This window comes from Notamacropus eugenii, chromosome 6 (assembly GCF_028372415.1).
Source record: "Notamacropus eugenii isolate mMacEug1 chromosome 6, mMacEug1.pri_v2, whole genome shotgun sequence".
Lineage (NCBI taxonomy): Eukaryota > Metazoa > Chordata > Mammalia > Diprotodontia > Macropodidae > Notamacropus > Notamacropus eugenii.
This window is the reverse complement of record NC_092877.1, coordinates 18,904,100-18,928,539: the sequence shown is the minus strand read 5'-3', so window position 1 is coordinate 18,928,539 and position 24,440 is coordinate 18,904,100. Positions and strand designations below refer to the sequence as shown.

The 24,440-nt window shown below is 42.0% G+C and overlaps 1 protein-coding gene across 5 annotated transcripts in view; it reads right to left on the bottom strand.

The window, feature by feature from the left end:
- Positions 1-275: 275 nt before the first annotated feature.
- Positions 276-24,440, bottom strand: part of WT1 (WT1 transcription factor) — a 63,579-nt gene continuing 39,414 nt past the window's right edge. For 3 of the 5 annotated variants that reach the window (XM_072619238.1, XM_072619240.1, XM_072619242.1), the window contains 5 exons: positions 19,949-20,045; positions 15,575-15,725; positions 7,727-7,816; positions 7,021-7,113; positions 276-1,706 (listed from right to left, as the gene is read on the bottom strand). In XM_072619238.1, coding sequence (XP_072475339.1) covers positions 1,585-1,706; positions 7,021-7,113; positions 7,727-7,816; positions 15,575-15,725; positions 19,949-20,045 — 553 coding nt within the window. In that variant the 3' untranslated portion in view covers positions 276-1,584. The remainder of the gene's footprint in view (positions 1,707-7,020; positions 7,114-7,726; positions 7,817-15,574; positions 15,726-19,948; positions 20,046-24,440) is intronic. The other 2 variants (XM_072619239.1, XM_072619241.1) reach the window with 1 other exon arrangement.

The window sequence follows — 24,440 nt, the reverse complement described above, 5'->3', positions numbered from 1 at the left end:
GAGAGAGAGAGAGAGAGAGAGAGAGAGAGAGACAGACAGACAGACAGACAGACAGACAGACAGAGACACAGAGAGAGACAGAGAAAGAGAGACAGAGAGAGGAAAGAAGGAAGGAAGGAAGGAAGGAAGGAAGGAAGGAAGGAAGGAAGGAAGGAAGGAAGGAAGGAAGGAAGGAAGGAAGGAAGGAAAGAAGGAAGGAATTAGGCCCAACTGGGCAAAAACATTTGTAATCTACTACCAGTTGCAACAGAAGGCAGATGTTGGAATCTCACGTGTTTCCTTTTCGAATGGGTTTTAATTGAAATTGAAGGTGAAAAATGCAGATTACATTCTTACGTGTTATCATCATCATCATTATCATCATCAATATGTTAAAACAGTAACATCTGAACAGTGAGGCATCTAGTATTTATACACTTTCTAATTTTAATTGGCTAAGAACAATGCATTATCAGATAGATAATTACACAATCATTTCAAGCCACAGTCAATAATAAACTCCCTCCCTCAAAACAGAGCAACAGAAAAGACCCTCCCCCAACAATATATTTTTCTCACACTGATGAGTCTCTTCCCTTCCCCCCCGCCCCACATATTCTTTTAGACCCAGAGTCTTTTTAAGTTATTTAGAAACAATTTCTCCATGGAGATCCTGGACCAGCCCCCCTTTTCTCTTAGTTCCATCTCAATTTTTACAACTTTGCAACCACATAACCAGTGTGGTCTCGCCACATAACCAGTGTGGTCTCGCCATCACAATAAAGTCCTGAATGATTAGAACAATTTCTCGTTTCTCTAACATGAGGAGAAGTGAGCATCTCTAAAAATAAGCTGTAATTCATACCAAAATAACAATAAAAATAACAATAATAAAATTTCAGCTCCACAGAACAGTTTCTTCAGATCGCTATAACAATATTAAAAACAAGTTAATTTACTGGTAAAAATTCTTTTGAATTTTGCTACAGAGGTACTGATTAGTTCTGATTTTTTTTTTAGCTGCTTTATAAACAAGGATTTTTTTTTCTTTAAGTGAACTGGTAGAGGAGACTTTCCTGCCCTCCAGGTTAGAATCACGCTTGACCCCAGGGAATGCTGTGTGAGAAACCCACCCACCCCCAAACGCCCTGGTTTTCTGATTTATGTCTCACTGTTAGTAAATGGAAACCGTGACAAAGTTTACATTAGCAGACACATAGACATGCCCCAGCCTATAAATATTCCACAACAGAAAATAGTGTCATGAATCCATCCCAAGAGAAACTCAAGGTTTCTTTGGAACTTTGGAGAAGGGGGTAAGAACAACTCTCTTTCACAGTGAGAACCCCAGGTGCGAGATGATTCAGATCTTACTGAAACTGGGACATTGAGCCCTGGGGAGTGAATGAAGAGATGGGAAAATGGAGGCCACCCTGCTGCCTGACAAACCTGGAACTGGTTCCATCTGAACAGGTTAACTTGTCTTCACAGTCAGTTGTGGTTTCCTTATCGTAAAGGTGGCTGAGGATGAGTTTAAAGCCCAATTCCACAGTGATTCGCAGAACATCCTGCCCGGGAGATGGACGCATCCTTGAACTTGATCCTTTAAAGTGTCAGCTGGAGCTTGGTCATGTTCCTTTGATGCATGTTGTGGTGACGCACTAACTCATCTGAGCGGGCAAATTTTTTCTGACAACTGGGCCACCGGCAGCTGAAGGGCTTTTCACCTGTTAAGAGAAGAAATGATCAGGGGCACGGGCAGCTGAGGAAACGGGCACATGCACAGTACCAAAGACACACCCAGGATCAAAGGCATGGGTTAAGTCATGATAAAGGAGCAGAAGGAGCTGCCATGGGAAGTCATCGGATCACAGGATTTAGGGCCAGAAGGGACCTGAGAGGCCAGCTAGTCCAATGCTCTCATGTTACAGATGAGGAAACTGAGTCTTGGGGGACGGAAATGACTTGGAGCTGGAAGGGACCCTTACACAGGTTGAAGTCCAAACCCCTCCTTTCACAGATGAGGTCATTGAAGGCTAAGAAGGCTGTGACTTGTTTAAGGTCACAGAGGTAGCAAATGTCCATGGCTGGATTTGAACTCAGGTCCTTTAACTTTAGAGCTCTTTCCACCACACCACCATGTTTCTCATAGCGATATACTCCAACCCCCTCATTTTAAATGAGATTACTTGCCTACACTCACATAGGTAATTAGTACCCAAGCTGGGATTTTAATTTACTTCTTCGACTCTAAATACTCCATTCTCCCCAATTGCACCATGAAGCCCACTAGTGGGCATGCTCTCAGTAAAGCTCTTCAAGGAAAAGCTGGATGACCATCTTGCACCACGTTGTCAAGTATCATTCACAGAATAAGCATCAATTGCATTTCTATCCACTGTCACTGGACACAAAAAAGAGTAGATCACTGATCCTTGGACGCTACATGAGATGCTACATGGCCGCTGAGGTCCCTTCCAGCTCTGAAGTTCTGTGATTTTGAGTCTCGAAATTAGTTTGGACTCTTTTCCTGAAAAAAAAGCGAGCTTAATATGAAGCAGAAAAGTGACATGGCCCTAAAGCCACAGTCACAGAAATAAGGTATCCAGGCCTGGGAAGGTGATGGCACCATCCTGTCCTCTGCCTTGATCAGACGTGTTCAGTCCTGGGACTGGGTAATCCAGGAGGTGTCAGGACTGGAAGCCAGGCCATATGAGAACAGATGGAAGGAATTGTGATCACAGGACATAGACTTAGACCTGCACCTCAGGCTTATCTAGTCCAACCCCCCTCCCTCATTTTACAGATGAAGAAACTGAGGCCCAAGGAAGTGAGGTAACTTGCCCAAGGTTACACAGGTAGTAAGCAGCAGAGCTGGGATTCGAACCCAGGTCCTCTGACTCCAAATCCAGCATTCTTTCCATTGCACCACACTGGTGATATTTACCCTGTAAAACAGAAGACTTAGGGGGTACATACTCTCTGTTTACAAATGCTTGAGTTTTCGTGGGAAAGGGAGAAAAGTTTTGCTTTGTCTTAGAGTTCAGAAGTAGGACCAAGAGAAGAAATAGAAGTGAATTTCAGCTCAATATAAGGAGACACTTCCAACAACGGGACTTCGATCTATCCAAAGCTGGAATGAGCTGGTTCAACTCTGTCCCAGGAGGTCAGATGGCTACCTCTCAGGGATAAAGTAGAGGAGGATCTTATTAAGGTGGGGGTTCAAGCAGATGATCTCTGAGGCTCTTCCCATCTCCGAGATTCTCTTAAGTGCTTTCTAAAGAGATTCTTAAAATGCAGAGACTGAAAGAGGCTTCTAGGGTTCTTAACCTTCTTTGTATTTGTAGAGTCTGATAAAGCCTGTAGAACCCCTCTCAGAATCATGCTCATAAAGGCATAAAATAAAATAGCATAGCTTTACAAAGGAAATCAAATAGATTGAAGTATAATAAGCAAAATAAAAAAAGGTCACAGGCCCCCAGTTAAGAACCCCTGCTGTAGAAGAAATACAGGAATTGGAATATTTTAATTGACAATTTATATGGAAGGGTCCGTTAGTTCCTACCCTTTGACATTTAATTAAATGCTGATCAAGTCCCTAAAAACCAAAGGTAACAAAATAAAATATTAATCAGTCAGAGGACTTGAGGAATAGGGAAGGTTGGGTAAATAGAATCTTTTGGTTCACTCCTATGTAAATAGAAAATATATTTTTTTTGTTTCATCCCCTGATTACGAGGATCCTTGAGACTGGAGGAACCTTAGGGGTGATGATTCTATGCCAACTCATATCTGAAGAAGGAAACTTTATTTTTAAACTTGAAAAAAAAACTTTATAAGAACCACTAGTTTGCTTTCCTGCATCAGTAAGCACAGTATAATGAGCATCTTCCCTTGGTAACTGAGAACTTTCCAGGGCATGAAAGAGAAGACAGTTTGGGAGGAACAGGCCTGGACTGAGGTGTTTGTAGGCCCTACTAGCCCCCTAGTGGATACATATTTGTAAATGCATGGGATTTAGCAATAGAAAAGTCTCAAAAGCTCCATCCTCAGAGTTAGCTTCATGGAGAGAGCAGAGGATGACCTACGGATAGCCTACATGATTACAGCGGCATCTCCTTCTGTCACAAGATAAATAAAAGTCCCTTATAAGGTTGGACAAACCACCATGAATGATGGATAGGAATATACAGAGAAGAGTTACACAGGCTGGGCAAACATTTAACTCTTCCAGCCAGAAAAAGGAGTATCAGTGATCTTGAGGGTTCTAGGTGTTAGTTCTGCACAGTTGAAGTCTTGCTTATCAAGCTTTGCCTCAAACTCTCTAGATCAACATCTCTCAACTAAAGCGATCTCATCTCAGCATGACCATCCAAAAGATAGGCTACATAAGAACAATGAAATCCTTTATTTTCCAGTTTCTAAAAACTCTCACATGCCTTGCCAGAAACAGAAGAATAGACTGTGACTCTGCGATTAATACGAATGCTACAGAAATCATTCTATAAACCATCGGAAGGACCTTGGAAGGCCACCAGCTGCCCTAGTACTCCCTGTGAGCATCATTCATGTTGCCTGCCTTAGAGGGGACATCTGGGATCATCATATTACCATTCCTAATGGCAACAGTCCCTTGAATATGATTTTTTAAGGGCTTGTGGTTACTACAGACAACTTCATGACTACTCATGGGAGGAGTAAAATAAACTTTGGAAAAGTTTATTAATTCTTCCTAACTACTAAAACACTCATTTGGTGCATTAGATTTTGTTATATTTGGGAGGTGGAAGGTGGAATTCAGCTCTGGAAACTGGATGTGAATACAAGCAGAAAGAGAACACCAATCACTGCTCTATTCTACAGCCTTATCAACTTTTGCTTCAACTTTTCACCCCTTTCAACATGGCAAAAATGCAGCTAAGTAAATTATTCTTTTTGGATCACAAAAGGAATTCCTGTTGATGTCAACTATCTCACTGGCTCAGGCTATTTTCAAATGAAATTATCAACTTAATTATCAAGCACAGGTGCATTTTCCAAAGGCATCTGGGAAATTTTCCTTTTCCCTGCCATGCTGAGTTCTCTCCCACCATATGGGAATATATCCAGAAGAAGAAGAAACTGCCCCAAATATACAAGGTATCCCAGAAATCTTAGTGCAATTATTTTAAGTTATTGAAACTTAAAATTTCACTAAGACTTTTGGAATACCCTATAGGTATACAAAGAGTAGCCAAGTGAAACGTAGGATACATGCTGTTGGACACTGTCCTTGGTGACTCTCTGCGAGGCCAGGGCAATCTGAGTCTGCACATATATCCTTATACCAAGAAGGATGACATAGGAAACAAGTAAAAGAGAGAGGCCTTCTGGGTAATTAGGGACATCATTTTCCTTCTTTAGACTTTCCATAAAATGAGGGGGATGGACAGAATGGTTTTGAAGGCTCCTTCCAGTTCTAACTCCTACGACCCTGTGATCCCTAAGCATCTCTGTGGAAGGCAGAGATGTCTCTGCCCCTTCTCTGCCAAAGCCAGTCCTCACTCTCTTGCCTTTGTAGAGGGGAGACTCAGACTCCGTGTGCATTTCTAGGTGAGCAGCTAAAGACAGTAACATGGATTGTGTGAGATCATGTATGAGAATCGTGACACACAATACTAACGGAAAGGTAGCTAGGTGACACAGTGGACAGAGCTCTGGGTCTAGAGTCAGGAAAACCCGAGTTCAAATTGAGACTCAGACTCTTCATAGCTATGTGACCCTGGGCAAGTCACTTAACCTGTGCTTCCCTCATTTTCCTCATCTGTAAAATGAGGATAATAATAACAGCACCTGCCTCACAAGACTGCTGTGAGGAGCAAAGGAGATACTGTCTACAGAATACGTCACACGGTGCCTGGCACAGAGTAGGTGCTTTTGTCATGTTTATTCCCCTCCCTTCCTTTCCCAAAAGAAGTGCTATCATTATTGTTTCGACAGGAAAGCAGGACAAAACACACACATGCTGGTTTGGGAAAAGCATTCCTTTTGATGGAATACAAGGAATAATATAAAAGGCCATGTTCTTGGCCCTTGGGTCATGGTACAGAAAGAACAATGGGCCTCAAATGAGCACATTTGGGTTCCAGTCCTAGCTCTGACACTTAGTGGCTGTGTAACCTCAGACAAGTTCTTTCGCCTCTAGAGGCCGTGTCCTCATCTATAAAATGAGGAGGCTGGACTAGGTGACCTTTGAGATCCCTATTAGTTCTAGGATCCCATGGTCTGTGCTGTCGCCTCCCATTTCCATTGTACTCTAAGGTTTACGATACATTTTCCTGCCAACAACTCTGAAGAGGGTATGCAGTTTTTGAATTATTCCTCCCATTTTATCAGACAAGAGAAACCAAGTCTCTGAGGGAAAAAAGCCTAGACTAGCATCACACAGCGAGGACCAAGATCTGAACTGTCCCAACTCGAGTTCCACCACTATCTACCCTGACCTTCGGGAAAACACTTAACTCCTCTGGACCTCAGTTCTCATCGGTGAAGTGACCTCTAAGGTATTTTTGTGCTCTAACATGCTATGATTCTATCAAACATGCTCCATCAGCCTGGGAGAATTAATTATTCCTTGCACCAGGGCAGTGGTTACAAGATCTCTGAAATTGGCCAAGGTGGCTCATCTCTCCTGAAAGAGAATGACCTTAATGAGATCTATAAAGAGTAGTTATTTGGGGGGTTTGAGGCATGCTGCTTTTCCACTGAAGCTGGTCATTGCCTAAAAATTTCATAGGGGATAAAATCTGATTCTGAACAAGGATCTCTTCTACCTCTTCAAAGATAATTGATTTTTAAACATGTCGGATAGGAAACAAAGGTTCTTATCTCTGCCTATTCTCTTTGCTTTTTTCTTTCCTTGAACATTTCAATGAATTGTCCTTTTCCTTGGGTTAGATTAGACCTGCCTGGGTTTGGGTCCTTTTTCATGACAAGCAACTTCATTCCACATATACATCAAGAAAACAATGAAAAATAAATGTGAAGAAAAGTTTTACGCACTTGTTTTACCTGTATGAGTCCTGGTGTGAGTCTTCAGGTGGTCGGACCGGGAGAACTTTCTCTGACAGGTTTTACACTGGAATGGTTTCACACCTAAACAGATAGAGAGAGTCTAGTCCCAAACTGGAAAACCTTGGGTGGAGAGCGCAAGGACGTTAGGTGTGTCCCCACCAAGAGACTTCCAACAGGTACTAGAATTAATAGCTACTATTTATCCCAAACTCAAGAAACAAATGGCTCTTCACACCAGCCTTCTTCTGTGTTGGGAGCTAGGTTCTCCACCAGAAATGTTCAGCTTCTTCCTAACTCCAAAAGAACTGAAATATACCTTCAGAGTCAGTTTGGAAGGTGGCAAATTTCTCATCTCTAAAACCTTTCTCTCTTTGTCTCTCTCTGTATCTTTCTATCTCTCTCTGTCTCTCTCAATCTCTGTTTATCTCTCTCTGTCTCTGTCTATCTCTCTAACTCTCCCTGTCTGACTCATTACTTCCAGATGACTGCTAATAGGACTATTATTCTGTGGTTTGGGGTGATTAAAATGATATCTTGGTTTTCTTTGTTTGAAGCAGAAAGTCAACAGAGATGAGAAGTTTCATGGAAATATTAAACAGAAGAGTGACTCATGACCTAATTCCAACTAGCAGTATTCAGCATTAATGAAAGCCAAGAAAATATTCACTTCCTGTCAAGAGCTGGACCTACAAACCTGTGTGTCTCCTTTGGTGTCTTTTGAGTTGGTCCGACCGAGAGAATCGCCGCTCACAGTCCTTGAAGTCACACTGGTAGGGTTTCTCACCTTAAAGAGGACACAGGTAACACATGAAAAATAATATTGGACATGGGAAGCAGAGAGACAAAGGACAACTCTGCCTCCATTGAGAATGGAGAATACCAAAGAGAAACAAGAAGAGCTTCTCTTATGGGTAATATTAAATCTCCATTTTTGGAACCAATCCTGGATGACAAATCCAGCATCATGTATTATGGGAAACTAAGATGTTGGAATCAATTCAGTTCAATAAGTATTTACTGAGTGCCTACTATGTGCCACTCAGTCAGCAAACATTTGTTAAACACATATGATGTAAGGGATGCTGTGCTAAGCACTGGGTGTATACAGAAAAACAAAATTTGAAAAACCAAAACAGTCCCAACTCTCAAGGCGCATATATTCTAAAAATGGGGAAGGCAAGACAATATGTAAATATCTAGGTTCACACAAGACACATACAAGAAGTTTGTACTGAATCGACTTAAATGTGAACTCATTATAACCACCACCACCAATCCCAAGTAGCCTGTCAGCTTCTGGAGGTCAGAAGCTGTATCACTTCTATATTTACATCCCTAGAGCCTAGCACAATCCTTGGCATATAGTAGTTGCTTAATCAATGCCAATTGATTGCTGGTTGATTGATTTCATCCACAAAACTTATAAAAATGGTTTAATAAATTGTAAAGGGGTTGGGACTGAAGCGGAGAGTAAAGGGAACAAGCATTTATTAAGTACCTACTATGTGCCAAGCACTATTATAAGGGCTTTAGAAACATTATCTCATTTGACTAAAAGATCATAGGTAGAAAGCTGGAAGAGATCCCAGAGGTTATCTAATCCAACTTTCTCATTTTTCAGATGGGGAAACTGAGAGCTTGAGAAGACAACAGGTAGGATTTGAACCTGGGTCCTCTGATTTGAGATCTCTATCCTCGGACACTTGCCAGCTGGATGACCCTGGGCAAGTCAGTTAACCACTGCCAGCCTCAGTTTCCTCAACTGTAAAAACAGGAATATAACAGCATTTACCTCACAGGGTGTTTGTGAGCATCCAATGAGATAATACTTATCAACACCTTTAGCAGAGTGCTGGCACATAGCAGATGTTATATAAACGCTTATTCTGTCCTTCCACCACCGATGGTGGGAATACCCACATTGACAAAATCCAAGAGAAGGGGTTCTTAAGTTTGTCTATAAACTCTTAAAACATCTCCATTGATAACTGTATATCTATGTAACTGGTTTCCTTTGCAACCCATGCATTTTATTTTATGCATTTGAAAGCCAGTATTTGGGGGAGGAGGGCATGGTGTATAAGCTTCCCCAGACTGCCCGTGGGGTCCAGGACACAAAAAAGGTTGAGAACTCCCCCTCTGAGTCCTCCCATAGTAACAGTTGACATTTATTCAGCTTTCTAAGGTGCAGATCTTAACGTATCTCACGTGATCCTTCAAATCTCGAGTGGAAAATGATATAATTAGTCCCATTTTTACACGTGAGGAAACTGAGACTGAGATCATGAAGTGACTTGCTCAGGATCACAACATAGCTAGCAAGGATCTGAGACAGGATTTGATCTCAGGCCTTGTGTACTCCATCGTACTATCCACATGATACGCTGCATCCCTACAAGAGTGTTGTATTTGTAGTCAGGAGAACCCAGCCTGATACAGATTCCTAACTGTATGCCCGTGGGCAAATCACTTAATCTCTCACAGCCTCAGTTTCCCAATCTTTAAAATAGAACAATTATATCACCCACCTCAAAGAGTTGTTGAGTAGATCAAATAAGATAATATATGTCAACTTATTTAAAAATCCTTAAAGTGCCATTAAAATGATAGTTATTATTATGAAAAAATGTTGGCTGCTTCTTAAACGGGAAGATTAGATGCCTGGATTGTGAAATTGCTTTTCAAGGTCTGGCCTCAGTAAGTGAAGCCCCTTGCCTAGAAAAACCACTAATGTTGGGAACAAAGCTGGAGAGGCCAGCTCAGTGACCACAGGGACTTCCTGGCTTCTCTGTGGAATCCCCAGGTCTAGCTGGAGTAGGATATGTCCACAACTTTGACTACTTCTGTGCGTCTAGGATTTTCCAGGAGGCTATAAATGTCCCAACAGCATTTTTTAAAAATTAGTTATGGGGAGGGAAAGTTGCTCACTATAGTAACAAGATCATAGAATCATGGAATCTGAGAGCTAGAATGGACCTTGCAGCTCATTTTGATCAGCCCTTAACTCAAGCAGACATCCCTCTACAAGGAGGGTTCTGAACCTGGCATTCATGGACCCCCAGAAGTCCTATGCATAGATTTCAGGGGGGTTGTGGGATCGAACAGAGGAAAGAAATTACAACTATATTTTCACCGACTTCTAACGTTAATTTAGAATCTTATTCTGAGAAGGCATTCATAGGCTTCACCGTACTGCCAAAGGGGGCCATGACACAAAAAGCCAATCAGTAAATAAACATTTATCAAACACCCTACTATGTGCAAGGCACTGACCAAGAAGAGAAATGATGAAGAACTTCTGCTTTTCAACATCCCAGCTGGCCAATAGCATCTTGGCATGTAGGACAGAGATAGGGACAGGACCTGTGATTTCTTTGGGATGAGGACCTCCCAAATGAGGAAACTCCCTCTACCAATGCAAGATAGCCCCTCTTCCACAATCTATAGTCTGAGAAAGCTGCCAAGGCCATTGAGAGAAAGTTAAGTGACTGACTCAAGATTCCACTATCAGTATGTATCAGAGGTGTACCATAGTGCCTGGCACATAGTGACTGACTGGCTGGACATAAACTCAGGTTTTCCTAGCTTCAAGGCTAGCCACAATCCCCCATACCACTCTACCTGCCTTGATGCATATGTGTGCGTGTACCTGTATGTGTGTGTGTGTGTGTGTGTAGATATATATATATATAATAGACCTATATGTGTGTATATATGTATGCATGAAGACATATGTATACATATACATGTATATGGATTTTTTCTTGAAGATCAATTGTCCAATAAGCATTTATTAAGCACTGTGTGCAAGATATTCTGTTAGGCACTGACAATACAAAGATAAAATAGTACCTGTCCTCAAGAAGCTTATACTCATTCTATCCAGGGAAACAAAGGAGAAAGGGAAAGAGAATAAACACTGAGATGGCGGCTACTACGTGGCAGGCACTGTGCTGAGTGCTTTTCTTTCTTTTTTTCATGTTTTTAACAAACGTTCTCATCCAATCCTCACAACAACCCTGGAAGATGGATGCATTATCCCCATTTTACAGTTGTGGAAACTGAGGCAAACAGAGGCTAAATGACTTGTTCAAGGTCATACAGCTAGTAAGTATCTGAGCCAAGGTTTGAACTCAGGTCCTCCTGACTCCAGGCTCAGAGATCTGCTGCATCACCATGTACCAATGTAAGTGGATATATGTTATGTACAAGGAGCTATATATGCATAATATATGCAAAAGTACTTTGTGGGAGGAGACATCCACAGTTGAATGAGTCACCAAGCCCCTTGTAAGAGGAGGGCACTTCAGTTAAACCCCAAAGGAAAGAAGAGATTCAAAGAGAAGGCCTGGTGGACAGGCTGGGTCAAGGCATGGAGATGTGTGTGAGGGATGCTACGAAGACCAGCTTGACTGGACCACAGAAAGGAAGAAGAACGATGTGGAGAATGAAGCTGGAGAAGCAGGTTGGAGCCAATCCATGGAGAGCTTTCAATTCTAGACAGAGGAGCTTATGGTTAATCCTAGAGGCAATAAGGGAGCATCCAAGTCTCTTGAGCTCCAACTGTCACTGATAACTAATGATACTTGGTCACTAAACCCACTTATCTCAGGAGAGAGGTGGGAGGCTCTGGGTGAGTGATACTGCATGCACAATCAGGGAAGATCACTGGATAGGTTGTTTGTACTGCACTGTTTTCCTTTGTTACAAGGTAAAACTCAATGGGGAAGGGAAATATTGCAAACTGACTGACTGAAGTATGCCACCCTACTTCTGGTGGAGTGACAGACTCAAGATGCAGAATGAGACAGACTTTTTTTAGACATGGTCCACTCTGGAGTTTGTTTCACTTGACTATGCATGTTTATCACATAGGCTTTATTTTTTTTTCTAATCCATCAGTGAGAGGTGGGAAGAAGGGTGGGGGAAGATAATTTTTAAAATTTAATTTAAAAAAGAAATGACTAACATCAAAAGGCATAAATAAAACATCTTTAAAAATTATTCTCCATTTCCAATTGTTTTGAAAGGAAACACCATCTTCTGTATTATGTGAAAATTTACTGTATCATCATTTTTCTAATCTTTATCCTTAAATATCCTTAAATATTTGCCAATGTTAACATTAATTTGGGTTTGTACATGAGTTAACATTTCTCAAATGCAATTAACAAGTTTAATTATGAAGAATTGAGTGATCAAAGGTCTAGAATAGATCCATTTATTCAATGAATACATCTCTTACGTGTGGGTATAAGTGTCTATGTTGGGCACTTGGGGGGAAAGACAATTTTTAGATAAGATATAGTTCTTTCTCTCTTGGGTCTAAGTGATAGCCTTCTGCGGGGTAAGATGTGGGTGCATATAGCATTATCTAAGTTTATTATGGAGGTCTTTGAGGAAGGAAAAGAGAGATCCTTAATGACCAGGCAGATCATAGATGGCTTCTGGAAAGAGGCAGTATTTGCTCAGGGCTATAAAGGCCAAGTGGGAATTCAGTAGGCAAAGAAGGGGAGGGCATTCCCAGAAAATGATGTTACCAAAAGCAGAGAGGGCACAAGAGCACAATCTGTGTTTGGGAGGCAGAGAAATGTTCAGTTTAGCTGGAGTATAGTGTGATTGAAGGGGGATAATTTGAAATCAGGGCAGGAAAGTAGATGGGAGATTGTGGAAGGCCTTAAAGGCCAAGCAAAGGAATGCGAACTTTGACAGTAGCCAAAAATGCCCTTGCACAAACGGTCCCCACATTCAGAATGTGCTCCCTCCTCACCTCGGCCTCTTATATCATCCCTTATTTCTTTCAAGGCTCAATTCCGGTGGCTCCTCCTCCATGAAGACTTTCCTGATTACTGCAATAGTTAGGTCACTCTACCCCTCCCTCAAAATCATTTTGCCATGGTTTCTATATATTTGATATTGATTTACTTATGTACATATTGTTCCCTCCCCTAAAATCTAAGCTCCTGGAGGGCAGTTATTCAAGTGGTCAACAAATATTTATTGTCAACTATGTGAAAGGCAGTATGCTAAGGGCTGGAGATACAAAAAAAGGCAAAAGACAGTCCCCACCCTCAAGATTACAATGTTATGAGGGGGAGCACATGCAAACAAGAAAGTACAAATAAGATTGTAGACAGGATAAATTGGTGATTATCAATGGAGGGAAAGCTCTAGCATTAAGGGTGCTTGGGAAAGGCCTCTTATCTTCATTTTTTTTATCCCTTGCATCTAGTAGAGTGCCAGGAACATAGGATACCCCAAATAAATGATTGTTGAATAAATAAATGAACCCCTGAGGATTTAGGGGGAAGAGGGGTGCATGACCAGCTTTGTTTTCTGTTTCCCAGCAGAAGGGAATTTCATCATCATCGCCATCATCATCATCATCATCCTCAACATCACCATCATCATCATCACCATCCTCATCATCGCCATCCTCATCATCGCCATCATCATCGTTATAATAGCAATACTGAAACTTTTCTTCCCAGATGGAGATGATGTTACTGACCAGTAGACTGTGGGCCCTTAATTATGTTTTCATTGTTGGGGGAGATTTTGACTACTTCCACCACATGTGCACATCTGCTAAGGAATGGGAAGGGGTGCTCTGAAGCCTGTTGACACATCCAACATCCCTGTAGACCAACACCCCACATTTATGAAATGCCAGGTCACAAACTAGTCCAAGAGTGTCTGTGACCATGAGGAGAACAGAGCCAACTGGCCTTTACACCAGGGAAAACATGACCTTGGCCTCAGAAGCACTGCATTCCCATCAACTGGGATTGTGCTAGATTGTCACGTAGCCTCTTTTAAAGAGAATTTTTAAAAAATGAAAAGATTTCCCAAACACTCTACCCTTCTCAGCCCACTCAAAATTTCTACTAGCTTGCAAAGCAGAATTTCTCTTTGCTACCTCTCATTTCTTCTTTGCTCCTCAGCTGTGACCAAAATGTTGGTCCCTCAAAGAAGGAGTGGGCCAGTGGGAAGCAAAGACTCACTGAATCTCAAAGGAAAGAACTTCTACTTCTACTAATTCCTAGGAAGGTTTGACTTAAAAGCAATAATAGCTAGCATTTCTATAGCACTCTAAAGTTTGCAAAGAGCTTCACATGGGTTATTTCACTTGATCATCCCTCTAGAGTGCCAAGCCTGGAATCAGGAAGCCTCATCTTTTTCAGTTCAAATCTAGTCTCAAGACACTTACTAGCTGTGTTACTCTGAACAAGTCATCTCACTCTTTTTGCCTCAGTTTCCTCATTTGTAAAATGAGCTGGAGAAGGAAATGGCAAACCACTCCAGTATCTTTGGGGTCACAAAATGTCAAACCTAACTGAAAAATGACTGAACAACAATGAGGTGAGGACTCTGTGAAATAGACGTTATTTTTATCCTATTTTACAAATAAGGAAACTGAGGCTGAGAGGTTACAATTAAGCAACTTGCCCAGGATCATACAGCTAATAGGTCAATGCTGCAGGATCTGGATTCTTCATCCTAATTCCAAGTCTAGGATTCTACCCACTACCCCACAAATCTGGACTAAATTAACTTCTCTGTAACTCCCCTCCCCTCCTTTGCTCCTCGATTTGAAAGAACAAATGTAATAACTAATCCTTTGCCCACGTGTCAGTCTTTCTACTAATTCAAGATGACTAACACTCTCTCCCTCCTTTCCCTCCATTGTCTCGTCTCCAGATTAAATACCCTTAGTTCTTTTGATTGATATTCATATGACTTGAGCTTAATTAAAGACTTTCATCATCCTGCTTTTCCTCCTTTCCCCAGCTTGCTTATAACCTTCCTAAAATAACTTGTTGTTCAGTCATGTCCAATTCTTTGTTGAACCCATTTGGGGTTTTCTTGGCAAAGACCCTGCAGTGGTTTGCCATTTCTTTCTCCAACTCATTTTACGGATGAGGAAACTAAGGCAAAAAGGGTGAAGTGACTTCCCTAGGGTCATACAGCTACTAAGTGTCTGAGTCCAGATTTGAACTTAAGAAGATGAGTCTTCCTGATTCTCAGTCCAGAACTCAATCCACTGCTCCCCCTACCAGCTCCTAAAATATGGGGCTCAGAACCTCGCACAATATTTTAGATATAGTAGCACCAGGAAAGAGTCTACTCTAGTGGGACTGACAGCAGTATAGGGAAGTGAATAAAGCACAAGACCTGGAGTCAGGAAGACCTCAGTTCATATCCTACCTCAGATACTAGTCATAGGAATGAACCTCTGAGTACCTCTATTTCCTGGATTTGATGGCTTCCAAGGTGCCATTTTGCTCTAAATCTAACACCTCTTCCTCTCTCCATTCACCTCTGTTAGTCCATCCTTAAACCTCTCAAAACCCTCCTTACTTCCCACTACAAAAATCCCTTGTTTCCTTCCCACCATCCCTAAACCCACCTTGGATCCATGTTTGAAATACTTCCATAAGGTTCTTAGGGTAAATCCCAGGGGTCGCTGTCCAACACAGAGCAGCTCAGAGTGAGAACAGCTAGGAGTGAGCTCAGATGAAAAGGAGTGAGATTGACTTACCAGTATGCTTTCTGCTATGCATCTGTAAGTGGGACAGTTTAAAGTATCTCTTGTTACAGCCTGGATACGCACACATGAATGGGCGTTTCTCATTGGTCTCTGTGGCTGACCTCACGATAGTAGGGGCCACCCCAGGTACTCGCCGGACATCCTGCAGTGACAAAGCCACAGGTCAGATGAAGTGTTACCTCTTAGAATACAACTGTAAGGGATAGATGGGAACATCCAGGTCCCTCCCTGGGGAGGGAAATGGACAAGTAGGTGGAGCCATAATGCTTAGAGCACTGGGCTTGAAATCAGACTCCTCATTCTGAGTTCAAATCCAGCCTCAGACACTTCCCAGCTGGGTGACCCTGGGCAAGTCACTTAATCCTGTTTGCCTCAGTTTTCTCATCTTTAAAATGGTCTGGACAAGGTAATGGCAAACCACTCCAGTGTCTCTGCCAAGAAAAATCGGATCACGAAGAGTCAGACACAATTGAAACAACTGAGCAGGTTACACCAAGAATGGAAGAAAATTAAAAAAAAATGATGAGCCGGGAAAGCTCCCAATACATCCTAAGTTTCTGGCCTTCCCCTTCTCCAGGGGAAGCACTGAGGTGGTACTTTCAAAGTCACTGACACAAAAAACTATAAAGTTGCTCACATTCTTTGACCCTGTGATTCTCCTTTGGGAAATAAGCCCCAAGTAAGGAAAAATAGCCAACATTTCTATTTAGCTTCCAGGCTTTCAAGTACTTTATGTACAATATCTCATAATGACCCTGTGGAGTAGGAACTAATGGGTATTATTATCCCAAAGAAACAGTTTCAATTTAAAAAAATTGAAAAAAAAGAAAGAGTCTCAGTCATTGAGTAACTTGGCCAGGGTCACCCAACTAGGGTCAGTGGTGAGATTCAAACTCATGCTTTTTCTGACTCCAAGTCCAGAGTTCTTTCCTTGATACCATGATGTTCCCCGATGTAATAAAAAGAGGAGGTGAGAAAAAAAAGGAATTTGCATAAAAATACTCGCTTGTTTTTCAATAATTTTTTTACTCATGTTCGACTCCTCTTGACCCCATTTGAGGTTTTCCTGGCAAAGATACTAAAAAGGGTTGCTTTTTTTCTCCAGCTCATTTGACAGATGAGGAAACTGAGGCAAACAGAGTGGAGTGATTTGCCCAGAGTCACACAGTTAATGAATGTCTGAGGCTGGATTTGAAGTCAGGAATTTGATTCTTCCCAGGCCTGGCACTCCATTCACTGTGCCACCTAGCTGCCTTTTCATGACCATTTTTAAAAACGTGTCATTTCATTCCTCCTCTCATGAGGAACATCCTCTACCCAGCCATATCAGCTCCTTCTCTGTGACAACCTTAACTCTAACAGATTATGTGACTTTCCTAGGGTAGCACAGCTGGTGTTCTTGAACTCAGGTCTTTCTGACTTTGAGACCAGCTACCATTTACCCTCAAATTCTGATCTCCTAATAGTTTAGTCTGTCTTCATCTACCTATGCATCACTTTATCATTTTAGTGGACCTTATCACTTTCTTAAGATTCTTTACTCCAGGTATAATGCCAGGATTCTGTAGATTCTCCCATATCTATTGGTTATCTTGCCTGTTAGGGAGATATCTGAACTATCCATCCCCTCCCATGCCTAGCATAGGCTTTTGCATATAGTAGGTGCTTATTAAGCTCAATGGAAAGATGGATGGATGGATGAGTGAATGAATGAATGAATGAATGAATGAATAATGTACTTGACACACACAGTGCTTAAAAATGTTAGAAACTTAGGATGGTTAGAACTGAAAGGGCTTTAGAACATAGAACATCAGAGAAAGCCCTTAGAACAGAATGGTTTAGACCTTTAAAGCAATTTTAAGCCTAGACCATAGAATATAAGAGGTGACAGAGACCTTAAAGGGGTGGAGAACCCGAGGCTTCAAGCCACATGTGACCTCAAGGCCATAGGTTCCCCATCCTTGTGTCTTAGAACATAGAACACAGAATGTTATAGCCAGAAGAAACTTCAGATTATAAAATGCTAGAGCCAGAAGGGACATTAGAGACCCTCTGGCCACCCTCTTCACTTTATAAATGAGGAAATAGAGACTCAAAGAACTTAATTGACCTTCTTTAGGCTACCCACCTAATGAGTCCCAGAGCTGGAGCTAGAATTCAGTTCTCTTTAAATCCTGTAAAGCATTTTCCCGCTATGTCATATTCCAAGGTATTTTCACAAGCTACCAGGTATTTTCGGTAGATGATCAAATTGATAGACCATCACAGTATCTTGGCATAACTAGCTGAGATGTCATGAATGTCACTTTTGATTTTAGAAATTTTGGTACAAAAATTAAGAGATAAAGCAACACCATTTTATTCATTTGTAAAATTAGTGAGTAGGATGAGGCAATCTCCCAAGGCCCTTCCAGCAAAGACAATTCTATGATTCTCATCCAGAATTCTAACCATGGACCACTGAAATTAAGCAGGGATGATTGGAAAAGACCAAAAGAAAGTCAAAGGAAATACTGTCCTTGCCTCCAATCCACAATAAATGAACTATAGTGATAGAATGACAAAAGAGTTTTCAGTGAAATGAGTCTGGAACAGTGAAGACAATCAGGGGAAAAAACTGTTAAGATCTTGGTGTAAAATAACTTAGCTAGAAAATGAGGAGGTTCAACTAGCTCATCATTCTCTCTCACCTCTAAAATTCTATTATTTCATTGCCATAAGGGTTCTTAACCTGGGGTCCATGACTTTGATTTTCTTTTTTCTATTTTGAGAACTGCATTTCAATATAATTGGTTTCAATTGTAATTCTTTGTATTTCATTTTATGCATTAAAAAATATTATTCTGAGAAGGGGTCCCTAGACTTACCAGACTACCAAAGAGGAGCATGATACACAGGAAAAAAACTAAGAGTGTCTGTTTTAAAGACTTGTAGGTTTTAGCACTGAAAAGGAACTTCAGTATCATATTATCTAATAGTCCCTTCATTTTACAGATGAAGAAATCAAGGCCCAGAGTGATTAAGCAGCTAACTTTTGCAAAACTGACATGTATTTGGGATTCAAACCCTGTTTTCTGACACCCAATCCAGTGGCTTTTTCCACTATGCCATGGTCTCCTACATGTTGCTTCTGCTAGTAGAGAATCAAGGAAGGTAGCCTCCTCAACCTCTGACCTCGCAGTCATTCCAGACCATTCCTGCATCTCTAGAAAAGGAAGCCCATCTAGTTCCAGTTTAGTCCTACTCAGAGATGAAAGTATTTGGGAATCTCTCAAGATTTTCCTGGTTGTATTGAATTGAATTCAGTATGAAGGAAGTGGTCAAATGGGAGTTTCTATATTACATAAAATATCTGTGTTCCATCACAAAGGAACTTCACTGGAAACATTACCAAGGATCTCTCACTGATGATGCCAGCAGCCCCCAGCCAATTTCAGTTATTTCTAATCTTGGACACTGGTTACTTTGAAGAAAGCATCCCATGAGTGATAGGAGCTGTAACACTAAGAGCCAGTTACAGTACCAATCTTTGGTAACTGTATTCATTTTTGAGCTGTTGAAAAGAGCTGGGGAGGTGGCCTTCAACAAAGTTCTCTGATTTCTCAGAAACTTTTTAACTGTTATTTTGCGTTGGATTTGTAGCTCCCTGGGGGCTGGTCCTTCCCTCACAGTGGCCCATTGTTAAGGTGGCTCCCTCTGGACAAAGGAGACCAATGTGCAAGGTCAGCCCAATAGAAGGACCACCCTGAATGAGTATAACTGACATTTTTCACATCTGCAAAGTGCTTGCCATACATTAGAGCAGTTGACCCTCACTAATGACCTCTTAAGGTTGGGACTCCAAGTCAAATCATCCCCATTTTATAGATGAGGGAAGTGGAGCTCAGAGACATAAGTGGTTTAGTTTACTGGATACAAAGCTGGACTTGGAATCTCGGTTTCCTCATCTGTAAAATGATGAGGTTCTAACTCTAAATTTGTGATCTTATGATTTGTCCATGGTCATACAGCTACTAAGCCTCAGAGACAAAGGCAGGTGTTAGTGTCCCCATTTTATGGAGCAAACTCAGTTCTTCCAGATCCTAGGTCCACTCACTGCAGGAGCCCTGTATCCCCTCACAGCCTCTCAAGGTAAAGGAAAGTTGAAGAAGAGGAAAGGGCAGGAAGGATCTTGGTTTGAGTCATAGAGTTTATATTGGCTTGCGGAGGAGTAGGAAACCAGCTTATCTGGAGGATGGGGATCCTTGCTGTCAACAAGAGGTGCCCTAAAATTAGCAACAGATTACCGAACACCCAACAAATAGTCAGTGAAGAACCAAAAGGTGAGTTTGGGGGAAGGGGGGGTGAGTAGGAAATACTCACTTGTATTCCTCTAAAGACACCATGAGTGTGTATCCTGTATTGGGCTCCACAGAGGATTGGAGTGGCGTGGTTATCATTTTCATATCCTGTGGTATGACTGCAAGCATAAAGAAAGAAGAATTCATGAAATTCACAGCTCCCTTTTGGAGACACCAAGCTTCCAATCCAAGGGGGGAAATCCTTTAAAAGCCCCCCAAAACAGACTCTGCCTTTGGTCTTTGCCCTGGGAGGGGGAGGGGAAGCCAAACCAGCATAAATGCAGTGCTGGACCATGGGAGCAAACTGCTCATTCAACCCCCTGGCCTTTGCTTTTTGTCCAGCTTCATCCACGGTGGCTTGGAATGGATAAGAAGCTCTTAGTTCCTGAGGCCCATATCTGGGAGAGTCTGCCTCTCACAGGGTGAGCAGAGAGGACTCCAAGGGGAGTGTTTACCATCCAAATGGCAGACCAGGCGGGCAAGAGCATCTTAGGAATGAGCAGAATGCCTCAAGTTTAACTTGAAGTCCCCTGGATCTTTGTCAGCACCTCATGACTCAGATGTTACCAGATAGCACCAAGAAAGTGATGACATTTACAAGAATAGATGCCATGGCCTGAGCAGTGGGGATTACAAATCAGTGGCCTAGCTCCACTTAACTCCCAGATCGGCTTTCCAGATTAGTTTAACCCTTTGTGCCTGATTCAGACTGGCCGCAGAGAAATCCCTGACACCCTCCTCCCCCCCAAAAAACCCATTAGAATAATCTCCCCCTCCTGATCAAGGCACTCAGGAGAATCTAGAAGAGTTAAGAAAAACACTTAAGCTGAGAAGGATCCCTCCCACCAATCTACAAGAAATGGGGGTGGGGGGTTAGGGAAGGTGGGTGAAGGCCCCCAGAGAGATGGTCATTGGGAATGTTCCCCTCCCCGCCATGGGCTGGCACAATGAACCCATGTTCTATGCACCCCCAGTGAGTAGAATCTGGATTTATAAATTAGAAGTCTCCCTGACTCCTACTTTAAGCAGGATGGAATAGGGAGAGATGGTGGAACTGTGGCGTCAGAAAGACCTGTTTTCAAATCCTTCTTCCAACCCTAGCAGAAGTAGGAACTTCACTTCCCACCATAAAACTTCCTAAGAAGCTTCATACTATAGGTGTGGGGCTATCACTTAGCCTCAGTTTCCTCATCTGTAAAATGGCTAGGCTGGATTAGATGACCTCCATGGTCTCTATCTACGTTCCTACCAGAAGCCAGAAAGGGCATAGAGATGTGTTTTAATGACTGACTCTTCCAATTTCAGTTCAATCACCTTTGCAGTTGTTTCTGACTCTTTGTGAGCTCATTTGTGGTTTTCTTGGCCAATATACTGGGGTGGTTTACCATTTCCTTCTCTCCCTCATTTTTAACAGATGAGGAAACTGAGGCAAACAGGTTAAATGACTTCCCAATGGTCATACAGCTAGTAAGTGTCTAAGGCCATATTTGAACCCACATTTTCCAGACTCCAGACCCAGCACTGTATTCACTGAGTCACCTAGCTGCCTGATTTTCCCAGTTGCCAAGGCTCAGAGTCTGTGATGTCTTCCCTCTCTTCCACCTCCCACATTCAATGAGTTGCCATAGTTCTATTGTCTCTAACTGAATGAAATCTCATGGGTCAGTCCTTTCTTTTCCACTCCCATGGCTATGACCTTCACTCTGGACCCAGTCACCTCTTGCCTGGACCATTACAATTGGATCCTCATTGGTCTTTTTGCTTCTGCTCTCTCTTCTCTAAGGGGCCACTTCACACCATAGCCAAAATCATCTTCCCAATGCACAAATGTCATGTCACTGACCTGCTCAAGCACCTCCAATGGCTCCCCATTGTTTAACCAATAAAATGGAAACTCCTCAAACCTAGTATTCAAGAGCCTCCATGTCATGGCTCCAATCAGTCTTTCTAGCTTAATTTTACACACCTTCCTTGATACATACTCAGTCTTCTAACTAAAGGCTCCATTTGCCAATCTTACTCTCAAATTGTGGTATAAAGGAGAGAATATTGCCTCTGGGTTCGAATTCTGCCTCTGACACTGACCACCTATATGACCATGAATAAGCAAAGTCACTTCCCTTGGCCTCAGTTTCCTCATCTGTACAATGAAAGATTGGACAAGGTAATCCCTTCCAGCCTTGGATGTATGATCTTATGATTTCCCTCAGCTTCATTCACTGACACACCCAACTCCCACTTCAAAGAAGGGGTTGCCCTGCTTCTTCCCTGACATTTCTACTTGTTGAAATTTTCCCTTTCCTTCAAGGTCTAACTCAGGTATAATTTCCTTCCTGAAGTTTTCTCTGATTCTCCACTTCATCCCTTCTATCTCCTCAAATCTTTCACACTTCTCAATTGGAGCCCTCCTAGACATTGAAAATTCATATTATATTTATTTCACAGATTCATAGATATGGAGCTAGAAGGATCATCCAAGTCTTTATTTTACAAGTGAGGAAACTGAGGCCCAAGAGGTGAAGTAGCTGAAGGTCATAAAAGCGGTAAGCAGAGCAGGATTTGAACCCAGACTCCAAGTTCAGCTCTTTCCATTACACCACACTGCCTACATGTCATAGGCAGCTATGACATATATGACATAGCCTAGGCAGCTAGAAGTCATGGAGAATGTGTCCTTCATTTTGCTCTTTATGACCTAGATGTAAATCACAGAATTTAGAGCCAAAACAAACCTTAACAGTAATCTAATTCAACTCTCTCATCTTATAGATGAGGAATTTGGTAGCCTCGACAGGGGAAGGTAGCCTCCTCAACCTCTACTAGACAAACTGGAGACCCAGCTATTAGAAGGGGTTTGGAGGAGGGGCTGCTCTAGTATTCTCCCTTTAGTTCCAGCCCTGCCTGGGGTTTTGAGAAAGGCTCATCTGGCTTCTTGGTGTGGAATCATAATAACAAATTTGGAGAAGTGTGTGGTATCTCTTCTCAGCTATCTCTCTGAGGCAGCTTGGTGACTCAGTTGATAAAGTTCTAAACCTGGAATCAGGAAGACATGAGCTCAAATCCAGCCTCAGATACTTATTAACTGTGTGACCCTGGGCAAGTCACTTAACTGCTCTCTACCTCAGTTTCCTTTACTATAAAATGTGCCCAATGATAATAATATCACCTACCTCCTAGGGCTGATGAGAGGATCAAGTGAGATGATATTTATAAAGTGCTTGGTTTAGCATCTGGCACACAGTAGGTACTTAAGAAATGCTTGTTTTCTCACTCCCTTCTTCGCTTTCTCTAAGCTAAAATCATCACCCATAAAAACCTCGGTTTTTCAAGGAGACAGATCAAAATTGAAAAAGAACATAAAAAAATAGAAGGGGAGGAGAATCCATCACCCAGAGTATCCATCATCCATGAGCAAACAGTATTGGAGAAACTGAATGGAATTGGGCTGTAAGAAATGGTGGATTTGAAGAAGTTAGAGAAACATGAGAAATCTCCAGTGAATGTGTGCAGAATGAGGAAAGCCATCCCTGGAGAACAGCAAACACACAACCATGTCAAAGAAAAGAACGCTAAAAGGCACCCGACCTCTCCAAGCACACCTCTCTCCTCTCCAGAGAGGGGCAGGGAGGAGGAGACAGCACAAGACGTTTCATGTGCTGGCAGATATGTCTCTGTGGCTCTGTTTAACTGTTTTTCTTTGTTGCCATGGGAGATTCTAGTCTGGAGGTTAGGGTAGGCTATATCAGGTGATTATTATGGTTATAAAAAAAGCAAAAAAAGCATTTAAAAAAATTTAGCGTCCAGTCTCTGACATTACAAACCTGAAAACATTCTAAAAATAATAGCCAGCATTTATACGGCACTGTACAGTTCGCAAAGGCTTCTACATATGGTAGCTCATCTGATCCTCTTGACAACCGTGGGGGTCATTATTATGCTTATTTTACAGATGGGGAAACTGAGGCATTGAGCAGGTTAAGTAACTTGCCCAGGGTCACATGACTAGCAAGTGTCTGAAGCAGAATTCAAATTCAGGTATTCCTGACTCCAGCATTCCATCCATTACAGCACTCAGCTACTTGGTGGATATCTGGGAAAGGAGAGGCCAGGTCAAAGTCATGAGGAAACGAGTTAATATTGTTGGCCAAGTGTGCATGGGAAGCAGCTAAGAAAGAGATGACATCATCAAAGTTCTTGGCTGATAAGACCCATGAAGCTCTTTCTGCCCCTTTGTTTAGCTCCAAATTCTGCAGGAAGTGAGACCATCACCCCAGTGGACATCCTCAAAGGTGGAGTTCGAGGGACTTTGTCTGGAGTGAGGAAACCAAAGCACAAAATTATGGAAAAGCAGAATGTTCCCAAATCCACAGAGTGTTTGCTTGTAAGCTCATTGCAAATAGAGATAATTTCATTCATTTTCTTTGTTTCCCCAGTACCTAGAACAGTGCCAGGTAAACAGAAGAAGCTTCATAATGCTTGTCGATTGATTGATTCCCTCTAATCTGGAGCACGTA